Genomic DNA, 21,269 nt, shown 5'->3' with positions numbered 1-21,269 from the left:
CAACAATGAAAGGACATTTTTTCCCTTGAGAAAACTGGTTCCCAGCCTTCTGTTTGGCTTTTAACAGAGTTGCTAAATGTTGAATGGCACAGAGACGCTGGATCCCAATGATGGTGACGTAGTCCATGACTTGGAGATGAGCCCATTCCAAATGAAGGACAGAAGTATCCCATCAGCAGTATTTTCCAAGGCTAAGTACTCTTGCTCTGCAATGCAGTAGCGTTGAAAAGGCTTCAAATAAGGTTCTCAGAATCCAAAGACAAATGAGAAATTACAGGTTCAGGATTTACTGGCTAATTCATCTGTCATGTTGAATGGGCACTGGTTTAGGTGCCTGCCCAGTAGTTAAATCAGATTGCTGAATCTGTTCCAAGGGAATGTCCATTCTTTTCAGTATCCTGGTCACCATCTCTCATCAGGAAATGATGATGATGATCATGTGATGTAACGCACCAAATTACATTGGCCTTAGTATTAGATGCAGAAGGTGTGTGCTTACACCACATAGTTAAATTTCTGTATTTTAATAGTCGCATTACAAGAAGCTTCAGAAGAATTTGCCTTTCCAAAAAACTATTTAAATTTAAATGAGTGGAGTGCAAGGACTTGAGCTGGTACTTTTGCGATATACAAAAGGAAAGAAGAGGAGGTGTAAGTGTTGTGAAGAATTAAGTGTATTAAATCATCATGAATTCCACAGTATCTCTACCCTTTGTCTAATTCAAAGAGTCTTAATAGTCCCACTCTCCACCAGCTACTTATCAGATCTTTTTCAACATCAGATTTTTGTCACACTTGTTTTTTTGAATAGATATAGGAAGAATTATTTCCTTCAAAATGTTGCTGTTGAATTTTGTAATCATAGGCGTCATGGGGTATGGAGCATAAGAAAATGCTGAACCAGAATATCATTTTATTTTTCTTTGGTTTGGCAAGAAGCCTGTCTATTTAGCAACCTCTCCTGGTACGTCTCAGCTGGTGTGGAACTGAATGGAATGGCCTCACAATTTTTCAGCTAATTTTAGAGAAAAGCAACTTTTGAAGAAGGGTGGACTTTAACATCCAGCAATAATACTTTACTTAGTACTTCACATTTAAACCATGAGAGCCTGGTAGTCATGAGAAACACAGTCCAAGAAATCATGAAGCCTCAAAAGAATGAAAAAACCTGCCCATGTAACTAAGGGCAATTTTTCTGGACTACTGCAGTATAATATCAAATATGAAGATGGTTCACTATCTAACAAAATCTTAAATTACTTTATTTTCTTCCCTTCTTAGAAGTACTCTTTTCTGCAAAATCCTTTCTAAAAGACTTCTAGAACTACACACTAGTGAGAGTCATTAGGTGCAGAGTGCTTTAGCACAGTGATTCGCTAACAGTCTTGCCAACAAATTCATTAACTGCGAGTGACATCAAAGATGAGAACTCAAGACCCCTTTGCACAGCAGTAGGGGCAGCAGTTCAACTTGCAGAATGCAGGCACTTTATGTTATCTACTTTTGTTCATTTCAAGTCAAATAGCAATGGGACAGCCTAGATAAGCAACTTTTTGAACCCTGGAGGTCCACTTCAGCTTATTTCTTTGAACAATGACCCTTAGAAAGAAAACAGTAACAAACAGATCATTTGGAGTTGCCCAACATCCCTGGACAGCAGCAGAAGTGTGCTGAGGACCAAGCATTGGCTGAACCACATGGGAAATTTGATCTATTAGGAAGTTTCTTATAATGCTGCAATGCAGAGTTTCACAACAAACCTTTGCTTGCCTGCTGGCAAGGACAGGTGCCTGTGATGCAATCTGTGTGACCACTGTTCTTTGCTGTCCCTTGGCAACACCTGACCAAGAGAGCAGCCATTTTCTTTAGTTGTTTACAACGTGCTGCCCATGAAGCTGGAGTTGGCAATCACATCCACAAGGGCACTAAGGGAAACCTGCAGTTTGTTTGTTGAGTGGAAATGGATGCTTGCTTCCCTGTACGTTTTATAATATACTTCAGGCAAATCCTGGTGGTTTTGCTGAAGACAAGTTGTGGAAGCCTTTACCCTCATGCAACAGGTTAAAGACTTATAGTACAAACTGTGAAGAGTTGTTATAGGTCACTGATAAAAAGCAGTACAGTGCTTATGGCCGCTGTGGGTTAATGTTAGCCACAAGCATAATCAGAAGGTTTGTGCTGAGAGCAGAGAGGTGGCGTGTAACCCACTGAATTTATCATTGCTGTACTATGTCCTCTAGATAGTGCATGTGTGTACTGGGCTTGTGAAGGCTGAGGGATATACAAGGCTGGCCTACCAGTGGAACCGAGGAAGGCTAGGAAGATGTTTTCCTTGTCTGCTAGAAGTATGTATCAATATAGGGGAGATGTTTTCCTGATCTGGGAGATGGAGCCTTCTGTAGTATGTACTACAATATAACTTGTATCTATTCTATTTGTTATGCATATTGTCTAAACTCCTGTTCAGGCCCTTTATCTTCCCCACCTTTGCCTAATGAATATTATGGCCTGAACACAGACAGCTTCTTTGACAAACTTGCTTCAGTAACTGCTCAGTTTTCCATGTTCTACCCTGGTATAAAGTAAATTTTACTTTTTTTTGTTCTTGTCATTCTGGGAAATACACAGGATCTAGGAGCAGGTGCTAATTTAAAACTAAGTCCAAGTTTATTTATGCTGAAGCCATAAAATCCTCCTTCTGTACGAGCTATAGCATACCTCTGTACATGTACATGGGTTTTAGTGTTTGGACATTTCTTATCCTCTCTCCTCTTTCCCATATTCACTCTGCATTCTGTATATTTCTCTATGTAGTCAAATCCACAGTTGCCCAGTGCTGTGTATCGCTCTGCTTCTGTAAGCTGTTTATCCAGGATTTCCAAAGCTGACTGCACCTGGTAAGGGTCTTAAAATCATATCTAGACACCTTAATCAGTGACCTGATTTACAGAAGCACTGAGAACCCACAAATCCCTTTGCAGTCAGTGGGACCTGAGTTTGCTTAGCACCTTGAAAATCAAACTGCTTATGTTTCAGCACCTAACCATGAATTTTGGAACATAGTTTTAAGGGTTCAGTGTGGGTATTTTTAGGGCAGAATGGGGTTCACTTAGAGATATTTTTAAATAATTATTGAAACGTATATCTACTTATTTATATTAATAAGCACACTTATAGTAATTGTCTTTTTCAACAAAATAGTGCTTCTGAACTCCTTATGGTGCAAGGCATTAAGATGGAAATCATTATTTTAGTTGATACTCAGTGTCAGTTTCTGCATACCATGTACACTGTGTTAGTTCATTTCATGGACTCTTTCACTAAAGGAATCTTTTTTCACTGTTCACCAGAAATGTGGGGTCCTCCCCGGGGATTGTTCTGAGTAATAAGCACTTCTTATAATCAGCTTACTGTAAATGATAGAGCAAAACATGGCTGTGCTCCAGCCATGATACCAAGGTATCTTTTAAAAACCTTGTTGTTTTATGGTATATGACACTATACATGACCTAGAGAGATATGAAGTATTTTAACCACGCTATGAATGTCTAAACCACTCAGTTTCAGTTCTCAGTTCTCACCCCCGTGAGTCAAACCCATCAACCTGTCATAGCACCTATTAATTTATAGATTTCATCCCAAGGGCACATCTGCACACTTGTGAGAAGGTGTGTCTGGTCAGCTGTTTCCACAGAGATGGCACAAATAACAACCAAGAAGAAAAGAACCTGTAGCTGCACATATGCTTTGGTGAATCTGGGTATCAAGGAGGGTTTATTTGTTCCTGTATATGCTATGTTTGGAAGCCCTGATGTGCCTTTTCTCCCATTCCAATGAAATGTCTTATGTTACAAGAAAAAGAAGAAACTGAATGTGTTAGATTTGTGTGCAAATTGTGTATTTCTTTATGATCACAAAGCTTTCTGCAATGCTGAGCTGAATTGTTACAGCATACTACAGCAGATTGAATTTCATGAACACTTGAAGGTGCTTAAAATGATTTCTAACAAAATGCAGCTAAATGAAGTACTTGTTAAACAGAAGACAAGACAAAAAAAAAATACTACAAAGATACAGTGTGGCTGCCACTGGGAAAATGTCAGGTACTTGCTTCTTGTAGAAAATAGAACATTACTTAACTGATTTAAAATCCAGATAATTTTCCTTTGAAAAAAATCACCAGTAAGCTATTCAGGGGCTGGTGGATTTCTTTGTTTCTTAAGGACGGTAAAGATTTGTGCAGAGACATCAGCAAAGAGCAGCTTTCTGAGCTGTTCCCTGCCAATTGCTGACAAAGGCAGTCCTAATGAATCATTCTGAATTGTGATCATGTGCTACCAGCCCACAGTGAGCTGCCAAAGAGGAAGTGCAGCTTGTTTTCTTTCATTTTCTTGATTCCTATGCTGTAGGAAGATGAAAGGAGAAGGAGGAGGAGGCAACAGCGGCAGCCAAACTTAATAAATAATTCTGACGATTCCTGATATCAAATGGAGGCCCCAGAGTGGGACCCACTGAAAAATGACACCCTTCCGCCGACCCTGACGCCAGCTGTCCCTCCGTATGTGAAGCTGGGCCTGACCATTGTATATACTGTTTTTTATTCACTGCTTTTTGTGTTCATCTACGTTCAGCTCTGGCTGGTTCTTCACTACAGGCACAAGAGGTTCAGTTACCAAACTGTCTTTCTGTTTCTGTGCTTGTTTTGGGCCTCTCTTAGGACAGTGCTCTTTTCATTTTACTTCAAAGACTTTGTTACAGCAAATTCTCTCAGCCCCTTCATCTTCTGGCTTCTCTATTGCTTCCCAGTCTGCCTCCAGTTTTTCACCCTGACCCTGATGAATCTTTACTTCACACAGGTAAGCAACAGATATTTGATTGATTAAATCTGACAGAATGGTAAAGCAGTATTTTGTAAGAATCATGAGAAAAATGTAATTTACAAATCTACCTTGGCAATGCAAAAAGCACATTTCGGTTGTTTAGTAGTTTATTTTAACTTTTGATCTATTTGCAAGTGATCGATGTTACAGTGAAACTGAAGCCTGAAGTGATCATTGCAGGAATGGCAATTAATATATCTACTGTCTATAAAATGGGTGTCATTTAATTTAAAGGTTTAGGAAAAAATGTGTAGGAGAGCTTGAAAACTGGACACCCAAAATGCCATTCTATTATTATGCTTTATTTTTGTTGTTGTTATCATTAGACTTTATAAACCTCCTGACTTACCAGACTTGATGTCTGTGTGCAGTCAGAATTGTAATTTCTGATTTTGCCAGCAACCCCCCTCCACATTCTAGTTTTACCTAAGTTAGCTAGCAGGTTTCTGAGTGAGATTTCTATGTGTATCACAATTAAAACTGTTGATCAAGTCTTACTGCAGACTCAAATTTCTGTAATTATCAGTATTACAAACAGATTTGAATCTGGACCCCACTAAGTGTTAAGTGCTGTACAGAGATACACCCTCTATTTCAAGGACTCTCTGATATAAAGGTAAATTAACTGTACAGTGAGGTAAAGGGATATAGTATCATCATTTCAGAAATAGCTCCTGAGAGTTTATCTGTGCCACTGACAGCTAAGGAGCCAGATGAATTAGGCTGCACAGTGCTCCAGGTTGCTGCAGTTAGAATTGCTTGGAAATATTTATGGTGAATTTGGATATCTTGCACTGGGCTGCAGGGTGGGATATTGACATGCTGAGGCAAAGAAAACCTGCTGGGCTTGCCTAAGATCGCACAGGAAGCTTGCAGGAGGGCAGAGACTGGGTTCTCTATCTCCTCAATCCCACTACAGTGCCTGGAGCAGGATGCAAAGCCTGCACCCAGATGACCTTTGTCAAAGTCCACTTTCTCAGTGCAGGAGCAGTTGGTCAGGAGAGCATCAGCCAGCCCTGGAGCACACCAGGCAGTGCTCAGGATGCTCTGGGAGTTGCTGTGTGCCCCACTTGGAACCAGCTTGGTACCTGGGTCTGGATGCTTCTTTAGTCCCCATGGTGTTTAACAGTGCCTCTGTGGTGATGCCAGGCCTATCAATTCTGAACAGCCTGTCTGGAGAGATGAGCTGCTTGTAAGACCTGCCATCCCAGACCTGAAAAAGCAACAATGTAAGCATGACAACTGTAAGAAGATCACTTGAGTTGTAGAGGGTATTAAATACTTAGAACCACATACACAGTTTTGAGCTTAGGTTTAGTGTTCTGGATTCAGTGTCTGAAACACCTGTTAACTCACCCTGTTCCACTCCCTGAGACTTGAGATACATTAAGGGATTACAGAAACCTTTCATCTACATGCTACTCAAATCCAACTCAGGCATGTGGTGACCTTTGCTTTATCCCATAGCTATGGTGAGAGTTATTTGATAACTGCACGGTTTCCCAGGGCCAAACGTCCATCATCACACAGTCCATCTCCATCGTAGTGCTGGGATTAAGTCGTAGCCTTAAATCAGATCCTTCCCTCAGACACACTTGAAGGGCTGCCATGGAAGTCTGCAGGCAGAATGCAGCATCCTGGCTCTTGGCCAAGAGAAGCTGAGACCGGTGTGAGCACAGAGAGACACAGCAGTCTCTCATTAGAGTGTCAGCACTCAGGAGGCTTAGTGTTGTGGGTAACATTCATTTCGTCTGAGGAAGATCTAAAAAGAGAGCACACAGAATGCACACATATGTTCTTTCAACTTATTTTTAGCATTGCTGTCTGATAGTATTCAGGAAGCACAAGTCGGTGGTTGGAAACAGAAAAAATGCTTAGGCAAATGTTCTGCCTTTGAGACAATTCCTGCTTTGTCAGCCTGAGTCCTCATGATCTTCTAAGCCCCTCTGCTAAAGAGTGTAGTAGTTACCTATCTTGAAGGCTGTTGTGAGTCTTTTGAAACAATATTTGCAAGACACATTCAGAGTTTGTGATGTGCATCATAATCTTTAAATACTGTGGGCTAGTATAGATAGGCATAAGATTAGTATTGTTGTTTGCTCTAGAGCTGCTTGCTGTCAGTGAAATCTCATCTCAAATATCTCCCCAGATGAAACAAAGCTTTAAGAAATACAAGTACAGTCGTTGTAAAAATATAATATGACACAGAATAGGTGCACATATTTTTAATTCACTGCTATTAATTCTTTACTTCTAACCATTAAAAGGTGGTTTGGCTTGAAATTCAGCATCTTGTATTTAATGTGCATCTAGCTTTCCACAGTAGGCAAGCAAGAACTAGTGTGAAAGGGGTGGGGAGAGTAAATTTTGTTTTCAGTAATGGCTTATAACTTCACAGACCTGTTCAGAAACAACTTTTGTCCTTTTAGTCTCTAGAAGGCAGGCAAGAAGGGTCTGCAGCTGTGTCTCCTTGCATGAAAACCTTGCTATTTCACTGGTGCTTAACTAGAGGGAAAGAAGTGAACTGTGTATAGGATAGGGATAGAGGACTGGAAGACACCCCATGGGTCTCTGGAATTTGCAGGTATTTATTATCTACTGTACAGCACCCACCATTTCTATATGTGGCACTGCTAGGGAAACTTTCAAACATAGATGTGAGAAGGAAAAAAGTTATTAAAAAATACTGCAAATCCTCCTGACCAAACCAAAACCCTCATTTGGCAAGTGCCTGAGGGTATTTTTCAGAATAATAAGCACCTTTGAACTTGACAGAAAGTTAGCCACAACTATTCTCTTTTTTAATAGGTATTCCAAAGCAATAGGGAAATTTTAACTGTGTTTTATGTGTAGCAAGACAAATAAGCCCTGATGACATCAGCACAGCGGAGTTTTGTTCCCAGACTTGAGCATCAGCAATTGCAGCAGAAGAAGCTGCAATGTGTTGAGGCAGGTTGCTAAAGCAGGGGACCTGTGGGCAAAAGGGAAGTTAGAATCAAAATAGATTTAACCCAGAACAAGGGATCTTTGGATTAAGAGCCAAGTTCAGGGTCTTTTGCTGACCCAAGTTCAGGGTCAGTTTTAATGCCCTGCTTAAGGCAGAATAGAAAAGGTGCTGCAGATATAATTAGCTCCTCTCAGAAATACCATACTGGAGAAAATTAATGTGATTTCTAATGAAATAACTGAATATATTAGAATCTATTAATCCTGTGTCTGTATTCATTCTCTTCTAAAGAAAAAATAATAATGTGACCTATCTTCTCAAGGGGGTAGACCCTCTGTCTACTTGAAAATCATTAAAGTAAACCTCAACTGAAGGTGAGATCCAGTGGCACTTCTGTAAAACAATAGCACAACAGCAAGTGACTGCACTGTATCAAGCCACAGCAGCTCCGTGATCCTGATCCATCAGATAAGGAGTTGAAGTGTGAATTTCCACCTAGAGAGACCAAAAATCCCATAGATATATTTGCCTTACATGTGCAGCTTCCATGGGTTTATTTTGCTGCTTGATAACATATTTTTCATTTTAAAGTGGAAAAGACAGTGAGGATCCTAGGACTCTTTTGTTGATCTTCCCTGCCCCTGACAAGGGGAGACGGAGTTGAGTCCTCAGACTTTACAGTTAGTGCTGTGGGCAAAAGAGTAAAGAGGCTCTGGGAAACAAAATTAGTTGCTTTTTTTGGTGCATGTGAGCGGTGGGCAGAAGGACTTGCTTCACTTTGTCCTGTTTGCTCAGACTTCGCATTTCCCTGGGGAACAGAATACAAATGAAGCAGGAGGGAGGCTAGGATGGAGGGTTACAGACTCAAAGAACAAGGTCACGGCCAAAGACCGTGAGCTATAGAGGACACTGAAAATCCCAGACCTCTGCTGTGGCCAGGCACAGCAAACAGTTTGCTGGACTGTAGATTTTATCATTAGGTTGGGAACTTCTCCAGGACCTAGAGAAAGTAGTGCTGAGCTAAAGAGGTGAGAGACTGTATGGGTGGAGAAGGGTTGGTAGGCAGATTTTACCCCTCCTTCCTCCTCCCTAACCATCTTCCCTTTTCTCTGGCATCCACATTGAGAAGCTTACCCTGCCTTCCAGGCAGAGCTGATAAAATCAGGGACTTTCAAATCAAGATAAATTGTACAGAATAAGACAGTTCAGAGGGGAGCTGGCCATGCCAAAACTGCCTGGCAGGGTGGGGTAGAAACAGCGCAAGGCTTTTGGAGAGTTTACATGTGTCTCAGTGGAACTGGGGTACATGTTAGCTCTGGGAGGAAAATTAAGGGAACTTCTCATACTCTAATTACTGAGGATAGCATTTCAAAAGTTCTCACCAGTGAGAGAACAGAGAGGCCTTTTTATTTAGAGAAATATTTATTTTTTTTAGTAGAAATAAATAAACCATGTATTATAAAGCTTATTATTAATTTAAAGCATGCTTTAGATGTACATAGAACTACACAGGAGTCTAACTACGCATGGTAAAGCATCAACAAATATATTTGCTTTAAAATATTGTCCTTATTATTGTATCTACAGAAGACAAATTGCAACTGCAGACTGGCTGACTGTCAGCATCTGACATGAAGAATGAGATCATTTGACTTGGAAAATAATTTGATAGGAAAGCTATACATGAAAATTTACTGTGGCTGTCAGCCCCACAATCATCCCTGTCCTTTTAGGACTATTTTTACCAACTTACGGAAGAGCCAATGTGGTAGTGAGTCATGTTGCCCATGTCTGTAGGCCTTACAAACTGTGCAGAGTTTAGAGAGCAGAGAGAAAACTTGCCTATTTTGGGAAATCTGAACCGAATGAAAGAATGAATATGGGAGAAAGAGAGAAAGGGGAAGGTGGGCCTTGGCCTGGAAGATACACAGCAGGAGAAAGGTACATGTGTTGTTGATGAGGGTCTCTGGGCCTTCATGAGGTTGTAGCAGATTTTCAAGGTTCAAAGAGAAGTTTGCATGGCCTATGAAAGAGGAAGAGAGGAACCATGTTGAAAGTAACTGGGAAGGAAAAGTACATGCTATGCTTCTTATAGGGTTTTTGAAATGAGAACTGGTGAATAAAGCTGAACTTCATTCCTGTGCAGAGGGCCAGCTTGAGACATAGGCAAGTGCTTGTCACATACCTGAGGCTTTTTGGTGAGCTGAGCTGTGGTTCCTTTGAGTGTGTACTGTAGAGGTTTGTGCCAGCGTCACTTCCACTAAATCAGAGCATGGACCTAAAATTTCTCCCGGGAGATTTTCTTTTTCTTTTGGGAATATCTGACTTGGCTTTGACACCAGTTTCATTGATACTTGTAGGGCCAAAGTGGCTCCTGATTGACGTTCATAACCGTAGCTGGAGCCCCCATCAGCTAAAACAACTTGACCCTGTTCGCTTATTCTTCTGCCCAGCAGCTCTGCAGAGCTCTCTGCAATCGAGCAGCTGATGGGCTCCCATGCCATCCCCACTGCTGGGGCCTGGCAAAATGCCTTCGAGGTCAGCTGTTTACATCAGTTCCTGCAATGGGAATTTTCCCTGGCTGTATGAAGAGCTTTTTGGACTCCTTTTGAACTGCTGCAGTTTTCTATGCCAGACATATACCTCAGGGGAGTGGAGGAGGGAGTGTGAGAATCTCGTTTGAGGTTTCCAATCCTTTGGCAGAAACAAGGAGTCAAAACAGGATATTTCCCCTTCAAAAAACAAGCAAAGGGGGAAATACTTTTAAGAAGAAAAAGTAACCCTTTAGACATTAGAAAATTAGCAAGGATTTTCACTGAGTTTTCCATGTTACTGTTCATCTTTGGGCTCTCTGAAAGATTGCTTTAGAAGAGCCTGCCTTCTGCTTGCTGTTTATTCTATTCTTAGGAATAGTCTGGTTTGCTCTGGTTTGCTGGAAGACTTGCTTATATGACTCAGATATTGACTAGAAGCTTTCTCAACACTGCTGTGGGGAGGGGCCATTGAGCAACCAGTCTCTTGAGCTAAGTGCCTGTTAAAAGCAAAAAGCTGCACCTACGCATGTAAGGTATATTGAGATCAGCTTCTGACATCCTTACTCCCACTGAACAGCCCTTTAATTTCTGACAATCACATTGCTTCTAGCAAGGCTACTCATGAACTAAGGCCCCATCAGTGTTTAAGCAAAGGTGGCAGAAGTTGGCTGCCTGTGTTTCTGCCTAGCAGTGAATTGGTCAGAACTGTCCATATTGTAGCTTTTATTCTATACAACATTCATTTTCGGTACAGTGTTTCTTTCTTAATGGTCATTTTGCTCTGATAAAATTCAGAACATTTATGGTTGACAGGTCCACCAAATATAGAATCACAGTATCAGCTGTTTTGGTGATCTTGAATCTGGAGATCCTGCTGGATCTGCAGCAGGGTCATAGTATTTAGTTTTAGCTAAGTTATCCATGGAGATTTTGCTGGGAAGTGTAGTCTTGGATTGGTTTATGTGATAGGACTGCTCTGTGACATTGTAGGGATGAGTGGATCATTTTTGGGGAACCACAGGAGATGGTATTTAGGAACTTGAAATTTTCTATGTTTTTTGAACTCAGAACAAATCATTGCCCACTGGAAATTGCTTGTCTTTTGCAGTTCTTTGCAGAGGCGCTGAACTCTTCTGTTCAGTGCAACTCCTGAAAGCTGTCAAAATTAACGGTACAACATATGTGAGTAAGTGCTACTCACAACAGGTGAGAATTGTGGAATGGCCCTAGAGACAAGTTTTACTTGTTTAGTTTCATTGAGGTCAGGGATCTGTTCCCTCCTGCTTGCTCACAGTCTCTTCCAGAATAAGCAGGGTAGGCATTAAGTCTTGTACAAAAAGTATGTGGAAAGTGTTTTGAACCCCATGTCTTCTCTAAAAGTGACAGCTACTCTTTATGCACAGCAAAAATGCAGAATGTTCACAAGGCTTCCTGAACTTACATACTTACATACAACTTCCTGAACTCCTGTGAGATTTCATGACCCAGGAATTTGGAGAATGAATCACAAAAATCTTCCATAAGGGATACTGCCAGATCTATTTGAAAACAGTATCAATGGTTGCAGAATATTTTTAGAGATTTTTCTTCCCCCAAGTTTTCAATTTTCTTCTCAGCCAGCTAAAAAGCTTAGTGTTCTTTGCTGCTTCAGCTAGCGCTAAGCAGGCTGATGCGTCACAAAAAAATTTCCATGTCAAGGCAGCTGTTTATGGTGAATAGAAGTTAAATGACAAGTTGTTCCAAGAGCACTGGAACAAGTGGAGCCTGATTTTCTCCAGATCTATGTCTCATGATTGACTTTGTTTCCATAACTGGAGCATTTCTTACAATATTTTACTATGTGGACTCATATTGGGTGGTGTGTAGAATCGTTATGCAGGGCTCTCCTCACTGAGATCATAAATCAGAAGCATTTATAGAGTTTCTTCTTTCTTTAGAGTGACTAATTTTTAGGAGGGTGATAAAGGATCATGCTTTTGATACTTCAAGTATTTTCCCATCAATTCTCTGACAAGAGTATTTTAAGATTAGCAAAGGACAGATAAACAGATTGACAGGCAGACACATGCCTACACATACATTGTGATCATGTAAATCCTGTTTCCTTGGGAAAGCATGATAATCATAGCAAATATTATGCAAATGTTACTAAAGGGCATGCAAAACCAGGTTAAATGGATAAGGCAGGATAACTTGAGGAGAAAATGATTAGGAAACAACACAGAATAAGTCATACAGCATGGGGGTTTTGTAATACTAGCAATCAGTGTGCTTTGGTGTTGTTTTAAACAAACATTTGTAAGCTGAGTTTGTTTGGAAACCATGTTAGCTTGTAAAAAAAGTGATGATGCTTTCCTGTAATTTTTTAATAAACAAGATATAAAATATGGTAGTATATTTTTGTCTAATTTGTGATGATGGTTAAACACCTGTGGCTGATATTACCCAGCTACAGAAAACATGTCAGTATTTTGTCTTTTCTGTTACATCAGGCTAACTGCTGGGCCCAGTCTATCTCTGTAAAAGCGCTATATTGTTGTATAGTGAAGAGGCAGTCAGCAGAAACCAAATAATACCTTGGAGTGAAATAATGAGTTTGGTTCTCAGTGGCAACTTTTTGGCAATTGAGATAGATACAAATGTATATATCTAATTTAAGGCCAGGGTACTATGTTGGGCTCTACACAGAAACAGAGCATCGGACCTGGTATGAGTTGGTCTATGTGAGAGACATGGACTGCTAGGTTATGTAAGAGCCTATTATAATTTGCCTCTATGATTTTACTGGCATTGGTCCTCTTGTGAATACTGGTATAAAGGACCTTATTCCTAAACCAGAATAAGTGAAAATAATAGTGTAGATTATTTGTGCACAAGTACATCATGAACACTTGCTGAATGGTTTTAATACTTCACTTAAAGCTTGCCTGCCATGGGCAAGCAATCCATGCAAATCTGTTGTGTAATGAAACCTGTCATTACATTTCTTGTGACCTGTGAGACACGATTTCTGTGGATCACAGTATCTTTCTCTACTGACATATATGCTATGTTTGATGCAATATTTTTTTGTTTTGCAGGTGATTTTCAAAGCGAAGTCAAAATATTCCCCAGAGCTACTGAAATACAGGTAAGAACTCTGTAAACATTTAATGTGATATAGAAGAGTAGCCAAGCTCTTTGAGAAATGATACAACTTTTCTAATTTGTGACACTCATGTCTCAGCTATTCATATTTCTATACTAATGTTTTACAATGATGGTTCTGAGGTCAGCTTCTCCCTGTGACATTTGGGAGACTGTGTCCTTTCCCAACACAAGGGCCGTTTTAGATAGTCACGTATTTCAAAGGCAAATATTTCAAATGCAAGTGGAAAACACCCACCCTGGGGATTTGTTTACAGGTTCTTAACATTTGTATTGCCAGGTAAATTCAGATCCAGGGCTTTGGTAAAAGAAGCAGCGTGATGTATTTCTTTGACAGGAATGAGTAGGAGTGGGTATGTTTTAACACATGAGGTCAGGGGTAATAAGAGACTTAGAAGTTTTGGGAAGATTATAGAAGGATTGTGAAGGGAAAGAGCTAGAGAGAATGGATTCAAATTGATGGTGTGTTTGGGAGCTTACAGATAACCTCCCCTGACTCCATATAGTTGAGTTTATGGTAGCTTTGCATTTAGGTGGGGAGATTTGTTTGACATCTTGTTGAGCAGGAGGAACTCCCAGAAAGTACTTGAAAGTACACCAAATGTCCAGAAAGCTAAGGAAGAGCTCAGTAAATTAAAGTTTATTGTGGCAATGACTAAAAACCTCAGTTGAGCAATGTTGTTTAGGCAGAGGGGACGGAGAGAGGTTGTCACCATTCTAAAGGAAGAATTTACAATATGCATTCAGGATAGGAAAACAGAATAATTTGAAACTGAAATCTGACTTGTTACTTGCTGACTGTTAGGAGAACATAAGTACTGTATCAACAGGGCAAATATTAACATTGTCCTTGCCCTAGAAAGTTTGTCATCCAATTGGTTTTGGTACAGCTGGAGGAGCAATCATCTGGAGCAAGTACTTCAGGAACCATGTCTGGTATAATGGCATTACAAGTGAGAACAGGCTTGGAGTGGGCTGTGCTTGGTCTGGTGAGGGCATGGGACATGCAGGGTGTGATGGCTGCCTCAGGAGTGTGTACTTTAGGCTGAACCACATCTTTGAACCCCCCTTTGCATTCTGTGGGGTTTCTATGGGCAGGAAATCCAGGAGTATGGGCTGGGAGACAAGCACAGCTCTCACTGAACAGGTCCCAGCCAGCTCCCAGGGCAAGTGTGCCAGCCCCTGATGGTGCACACAGGCAAGAGAAACAGCATCGCTTTGCATAAAACCTGGGCTGCAGGTCAGGGTGGTATAGGACTGTGTGGACATGTTCCTGGATGGCTTTAGAGGTGAGAGCTAGAAGCTTTGAACCTCATCCATTACCAATACTTGTATCAAGGCTTTATTCCTGAAAGCTGCTTGAAAATGTCTTTCTTGAGGCAAAGCGAGCTTGTGATATTTAGTCAATGCCTATGAAGTGACTACATTAGCACCCTGCATGTAGCTCTTGTAGTGTTTTCTTTCCTAAATACTTATTATGTATTGTGACTGGAATTACTCATGCACAGTCTACCCTCCCCACAATTGCTCCATGTCCACCCTGACTCTTGCCCACTGCATTTCTAATACAGATCATTCTAGGATATGGTATAGTTTTTCTTTCTTATTCATCTCTGTTGGTGAAGGTTTTCAGTTGTATTTTGTTTTAATATCTAGATCTATCAGCATGAATGTCTAAAAGAGCATATAAATAAAATTGACCTCACTTCCTATCTTATCCTGGACAACTGAAGTGATGTAAGACATGCGCACCCACAGCTGATGTCCTGAACCTTAATTGTAACAGGCTGGTGAAAGATGACTGACTCACAGAGTGGTTTGGGTTGGAAGGGACCTTTTAAGATCATCTAGTCCAACCCCTGTCCTTTGGGCAGGGACATCTTTCATAAGATCAGGTTGGGAGGGAGAAATGGGTGATGGATCATAGAAAGATCCGAGGCTTACAGACAGGTCTGTAGTCTGTACTTACTGAATCTGATTTTTCTTCATTTCTGAATTTACACTCTGATTTCCCCCACCCCCTCCCATTTTCTTTAATAATTATCAGACTTTATTGCCTGGTATTTGCATTTTGCAATAGATAATGGCAACACAAATGGGACAACTGCAAGGTAGGACTGTGATCTGCGTATTGACACAGGTCTCAGAAATCAGAATTATTTTAGGTACAAAAAAAAAATTGATAAAATTCTATCAGGAATCCAGAATTTTAAGCAAACTTTACTCATCACAGCCTTCATGATGTTAGTAAGAGAGCTCAGGGTAAAGCCTGTGCCAGCCCAACTTGATATTTAAACAGTACCTCTGCATGTCTCCCTGGGCTTGGATATTTCTTACTGTCACTGGATTTGGATGAGGTTTGCTGTGCTATGTGTGCATGTGCAAGCCTCAGACACTGCATGGTTTAAGAGGAAACGACATACAAAACGCAGTAGTTGCAAACAGATTTTCCTGTTAAACAAGGGAAATCTCACTGCATTTATCTGAGGTTTGATTTTAAGCTCAAAGAAAAACTTATGGGTGCCTCCAGCCTGCCATAGAAAGAAGAGAAGACTCTGGCACATGCCTTCCCCAGCCAAACCAGATTACACACAGCTCCTTTAAAGGGACTATTCCCAAAGTGGTGATTAGGCACAATAGGCTTTTGAACTTTCGCTTGCACTTTTGCTGATGCAATCTGGAAGCACCTCTCCTGCCCCACTTTTCTGTTTTCTAAAAAACTGCCTATGCTTCTTAATGCCTTGTAGGTGCCCTTGTAGTTGAGCTGTAAAGATACTTTCTGCCTTTAATCTGCAGCTGCTGAGACCCTAAAACTGCCCTGAGACACCCTGCATCTCCATCAGTGCTTATTCATAAGTTCAGCAACAATACTTCTATTGTTAAATCAAGCAGCCGTTTCCCTGACACATCATGTTAATAAGGGGGCTGGGAGATCATTATGTGAAGAGCTGCACAAGTGACTGGCCATGAGAGCTCACCCTGGCACGTACAGGAGTGTGTGGACAAGAGAGCATGACAGTGCTTTAGTTCTTACTAAACTCTGTCAAGGAGGAGCCTGGCTTGGAAACCTCTAAGCCCTTGGTAGTTGCAAACCAGCTTGATGCTACATGCAGGCATGCAGCCTGTGCTGCAGCAGGAGGCCCTTCTGACTATGATGAGCAAAAAGAGAGCAGGTACTTACTGTTGCACAAGCAAGGCAGCATGTAATAGTGTACCTTTCCCCATAAGCCCAAATTCCCACCAGGGGAGTAGAGATGAGACTGTTAAATAACCTCTGAAAGGGAAAGGAAGATACTTGACCACTATTTAAAGACTTTGAGACACTAATAAAAGCTGTAAATGTACCACCATTACAACTGGGAACTACATTGTCTGGAGGAAGCCGTGTAAGAGAGGAGCTTCAGGACTGCAATGCTTCCAGCATTAGACTAGGAGGTTTGAAAAACTACATTCTCCTGCTGCTTATCCTAAAAACAGAACCCTGCCCTGGAAAGTTAAGAATGAGCACAATCTTCCCCTGAGAGGGAATTTCCGTTCCTGGCAAGGAAAAAACATCATCCTTGCTCACTGCCAGATATAACCATAAAGAAGGGCATTGATTCACAAGCAGCGGCTTTTGGGCTTTCAGTTCCCTCTGTTAGACATTTAAAAGGTCTCAAAGATATACACCCTCCTTTCTTGCACTCTGAAGAGAAGCCAGCTATGCTTCAGCTTTGTAGCTGCATTGATGCTAAACCAAAAGAATCACAGAATCACAGAATATGCTGAGTTGGAAGGGATCCAAAGGATCACCAAGTGCAACCCTTAGCCTTGCACAGGACCATCGCTGAGTCACACCATGTTCCTGAGAGCATCATCCAAATGCTTCTTGAAATCTGTCAGGCTTGATGCTGTAACCACGTCTCTGGGGAGCCTGTTCCAGTGCCCATATCCAACCTAAACCTCTCCTGGCACAACTTCAGGCCATTCCCTTGGGTCCTGTCACAAGTCACCACACGGAAGAGATCAGTGCCTGCCTCTTTGCTTCCCCTCACACGGAAGTTGCAGACTGCAATGAGGTCTCCCCTCAGTCTCCTCTTCTTTTTGGCTGAACAGACCAAGTGACCTCAGCCACTCCTCATAGGGCTTCCCCCCAAGGCCCTTCACCATCTTCGTCGTCCTTCTTTGGGCACTCTCTAATAGCTTAATATCTTTCTTATATTACAGTGCCCAAAACTGCACAAAATATTCAAGGTGAGGCTGCCCCAGTGCAGAACAGAGTGCAACAATCCCCTCCCTCGACTGGCTGGCGGTGCTTTGCCTGATGCGCCCCTGGACACCAGGGCACTGCTGACTCATATTCCACTTGCCATGTACCAGGATCCCCAGCTCCCTTTCTGTGGCACTGCTTTCTAGCATCTCATTCCCTACTCTGTCTGTATGTTCAGGGTTGTCCCTTCCCAGGTGCAGAATCCAGCACTTTCCCTTGTTGAACTTCATATGGTTGGTGATTGCCCAGTCTCAAGGTCTCTCTGCAGGACCTCCCTGCCTTTGAGGGAGTCAACAGCTCCTCCGAGTTTTGTGTCATCTGCAAACTTGCTTAGTATCACCTCCAGTCCTGCATCCAAGTCATTTATCAAGACGTTGAAGAGCACAGGGCCTAAGACGGAGCCCTGTGGAACCCCACTGGTGATTATAAATGAAAAGAATATGAATGTGTGAAAGAAAAAGATGCCCACTGGATAAAGTATTTTTAAACAATCAGAACTGGATTCCTCAGGGAGAATCTATATTTGCTGTCAGCCAAATTCCAAGTTCCCAGCAGGCATGAAAAACTGTGGCCAAAATCTCTTGTTCAGTGACTGCAGATTATGAACCTTATGAGTAATTGCCTTGGTCAGCAATGATAATGAAGTCAGCAAATACCTGAGATGGAAACATGCCTTTTTTTTTTTTTCCTTAAGTGCAAAGCTCCCCAGCCTGTGTAGGAGTAAAGAGGAATTAGAAGCAGCTTTCCTGGAGTATGTGGTATACTCATATTGCCAGGTATCAGTGCTGGGTAGATGGGAAAAAAAAACAGATGGAGAAAACCAGTCCAACTCCTGGGCTTATATTTGTCGTGTTTCTGTTCCAGCTCTGCTTCTGTGGTTGTGGAAATGAACCTTTCTTTAGGTAGTGATGGCAAAATGCCAACCCAGAGTCAATATGCATAGTTAAATTCATTGATGTCTCTTTCAAGAAGTTGACTGTGACCAAATTATTTAGGAAAAGGGAGGACAGAGAGAGATGCTATGAAACCAGTAACTCAGAGATTTTTCCTGCTGTTAGACACTTCCCTAATTTAATATGAAATCTGATGGCAAACATCAGCAGTCAGTGATGCTTCTCATGGCAGCAGTGATGTAGTAAATCCAATCCATGGTCAAAAACAGTCCATTCCATGTAATTAAACCTTTTGAAAGGTTTCTCCTGGCAGTGAGTATCCAGATGGCTTATGCTGTGTATGAAGTACACGCTCTAATTACATGTGTATTTAAAGCAGTTTTTAAGACCAGTGCTTTTGTATTTCTGCTGCAAACAGTCTTTCACATTTTGCTGCTTGATATTAGTTTTTTTTTCATTACAGCTTGTTGTGTAACTGTAAAAACATGTTTGAAATGAGCTAGGTTAATCTCTTCAGCAATCTGGAGCACTTTGATTTGGGCTCAGGCAGCTGGTTACTCTGTCAGCTGTGGCAGCCCAACACATGCAGATTTCATTGCTCAGAGTGCAACTTTTGTCTCATGACTGACACTTGCTGACCAACGACACTAAAATTGTTTTCTCCTCGCTCTCCCAGGTTGCCCCTCTACCTGGCTTCTCTTTTCATAAGTCTCCTCTTCCTCTTGGTGAATTTAACATGCGCAGTACTGGTGAGGACACAGAATTCAGAAAGAAAAGTCATTGTCTCTGTTCGGGTGGCAATTAATGACACGTTGTTTGTGCTGTGTGCTGTTTCACTCTCCATCTGCCTGTATAAGATCTCCAAGATGTCTTTAGCCAACATTTACTTGGAGTCCAAGGTAAGGTACATTTTCAGTTCTTTTCAAGTACCTTCTGAGAGACAAGGACAGTGTGATATAAAGCCACACAGTTCTTTAGATTCCCTGAGAGCTGGAGGCCTTAAACTTCACAGCTATCACTTGGCCGGCCATCCTGTTCAATATATGAATTAAATACTAAGTGGTATCAAGGGAGCTTCTGGCTAGCATTAGAAATCCCAAATATTTTTGAGGCAGAGTTTGTAGAACTTATTGGCTGGAGTATATCACAGTTCTTTTTCAAGTGGATACTGCTTTCTCCAGATCCCTGTTTGAAGACCAGTTTATTTCAGTATTGCTAAATAGAAGTGGCCTATACTTTGGGATCCTTCAGCTTGTCAAATCATTGATTAAGTTAACTGTCTAGGGTAGCAGCATGCTGAAGATAAGCCAGAGAAATATGAATCTCCCTTTATACATTTGTGTATTGTCCTATAGATAATGAAAATATGTTTTAGAAGACTTAATACATTATAATTTAGCCAACTGGGGAGAAGGGATAAAAAGTTTTCCCTATTACTTTACAGAACATTCTTTAAAGAAATAATGTTAGTTTTACAGCTTTGAACACATTAAGTGGTCAAGGAGCTGGGTGGGATCACATGAGCATGCAGGATTTATTATATAATCAGTGAAGATGTTTTGTATCTATAAATAATGAAACAGGGCTTTCAAAGGTCCTTGCATTTGCAGTAGACAGTTAAATCTTAAATTATTAGTTTAACTAATTGCCATTACCACAACGAACCTTTGAAAAATGTTTCAGCTGTTATTTAGAAAATCTGATAATAAAATTCCTCTCTCCATTTACTTAATCCGATGAAATAAGTACATTTCCTGTTTAATCAAATCTGGCCGTACTGCACAACAACTGAAAGTTCAGGGTTGAATAGAAGATTTAAAAACACGGCTTAGTTTGTTTTGTTTCTTTCAAACCTGTCATTTGCTGACCAAAGGGCACGGGCAGTGGATTATTTTTACTAGTAAGAAGAGTTTTTCTGCTCCTGCAAGTCACAGAAATATAAATCTCTGTAAAAAAGCAGTGTTAACCTAAGGGAGGCTTTGGTAGACTACTTTGTTCCATTTCCTCCTCCTACAGGAAACCCAATCTTCTTTACTTCAAGCTATTTCACAAAACCCAAACAAAATCTTATATTATTGCAGACAGGAAAGGATAGAAGACTCAGCTGAAGAAAGTTTGAATGTGGAAATGAGAATCAGAGGGTGCTTTGCTCCTTTCTGCTGGCCTGAAATGGGAGTTCCTCTTGGGGATTTCCAGTAGGGTTTGACTGCACATATTTTAGGGATACGGATGGCTGGAACTGGCAGTGAAAAAAAACCCTGCTTTTATCTGTTACTGCTATGCCAAAAAACTAACTAAAGAAGAAAAATCCATTCTCTGCAGTGATACAACAGAAATAATGTTGGAGATAAGGCATGCTCTGTGGTGCACAAAGATAGGCATCAGTGCTTCAGTGCTGATGGCCTTTTACTTGCATCTCCCATCTGCTGGCATGTACCATCTGACCACATGTGAAACCACATCCATCTCTGTGACCTGGCATGGGGGACCATCCTGGTTCTCTGTGCGAAGGCAACAACTGCACCAAGGAGATGCACAGCCCTACCCTTAGGTGCTGACTTGGGCCAGCTCTGTGCTGGCCAAAAGCATTCTGTTGTGGGACATGCTGCCAACTTGGGG

General features: G+C 41.2%; 1 protein-coding gene across 3 annotated transcripts in view; it reads left to right on the top strand.

Annotated features, from left to right (window-relative positions):
- The first annotated feature begins 2,814 nt into the window (after positions 1–2,814).
- The window catches only part of GPR137B (G protein-coupled receptor 137B), a 28,708-nt gene continuing 10,253 nt past the window's right edge, over positions 2,815–21,269 (top strand). Inside the window, exons 1-4 of one of the 3 annotated variants that reach the window (XM_008920143.3) lie at positions 2,815–2,897; positions 4,410–4,856; positions 13,442–13,491; positions 19,327–19,549. In XM_008920143.3, coding sequence (XP_008918391.2) covers positions 4,488–4,856; positions 13,442–13,491; positions 19,327–19,549 — 642 coding nt within the window. In that variant the 5' untranslated portion in view covers positions 2,815–2,897; positions 4,410–4,487. Of the gene's footprint in view, positions 2,898–4,342; positions 4,857–13,441; positions 13,492–19,326; positions 19,550–21,269 lie in introns of those variants that run through there. The other 2 variants (XM_018085082.2, XM_008920144.3) reach the window with 2 other exon arrangements.

The sequence above is a fragment of the Manacus vitellinus genome, unplaced genomic scaffold (assembly GCF_001715985.3).
Source record: "Manacus vitellinus isolate BGI_N305 unplaced genomic scaffold, ASM171598v3 scaffold_8_pilon, whole genome shotgun sequence".
NCBI lineage: Eukaryota > Metazoa > Chordata > Aves > Passeriformes > Pipridae > Manacus > Manacus vitellinus.
Note: the sequence above shows the minus strand (reverse complement) of the source record. Positions and strands in the feature narration are given on the sequence as shown.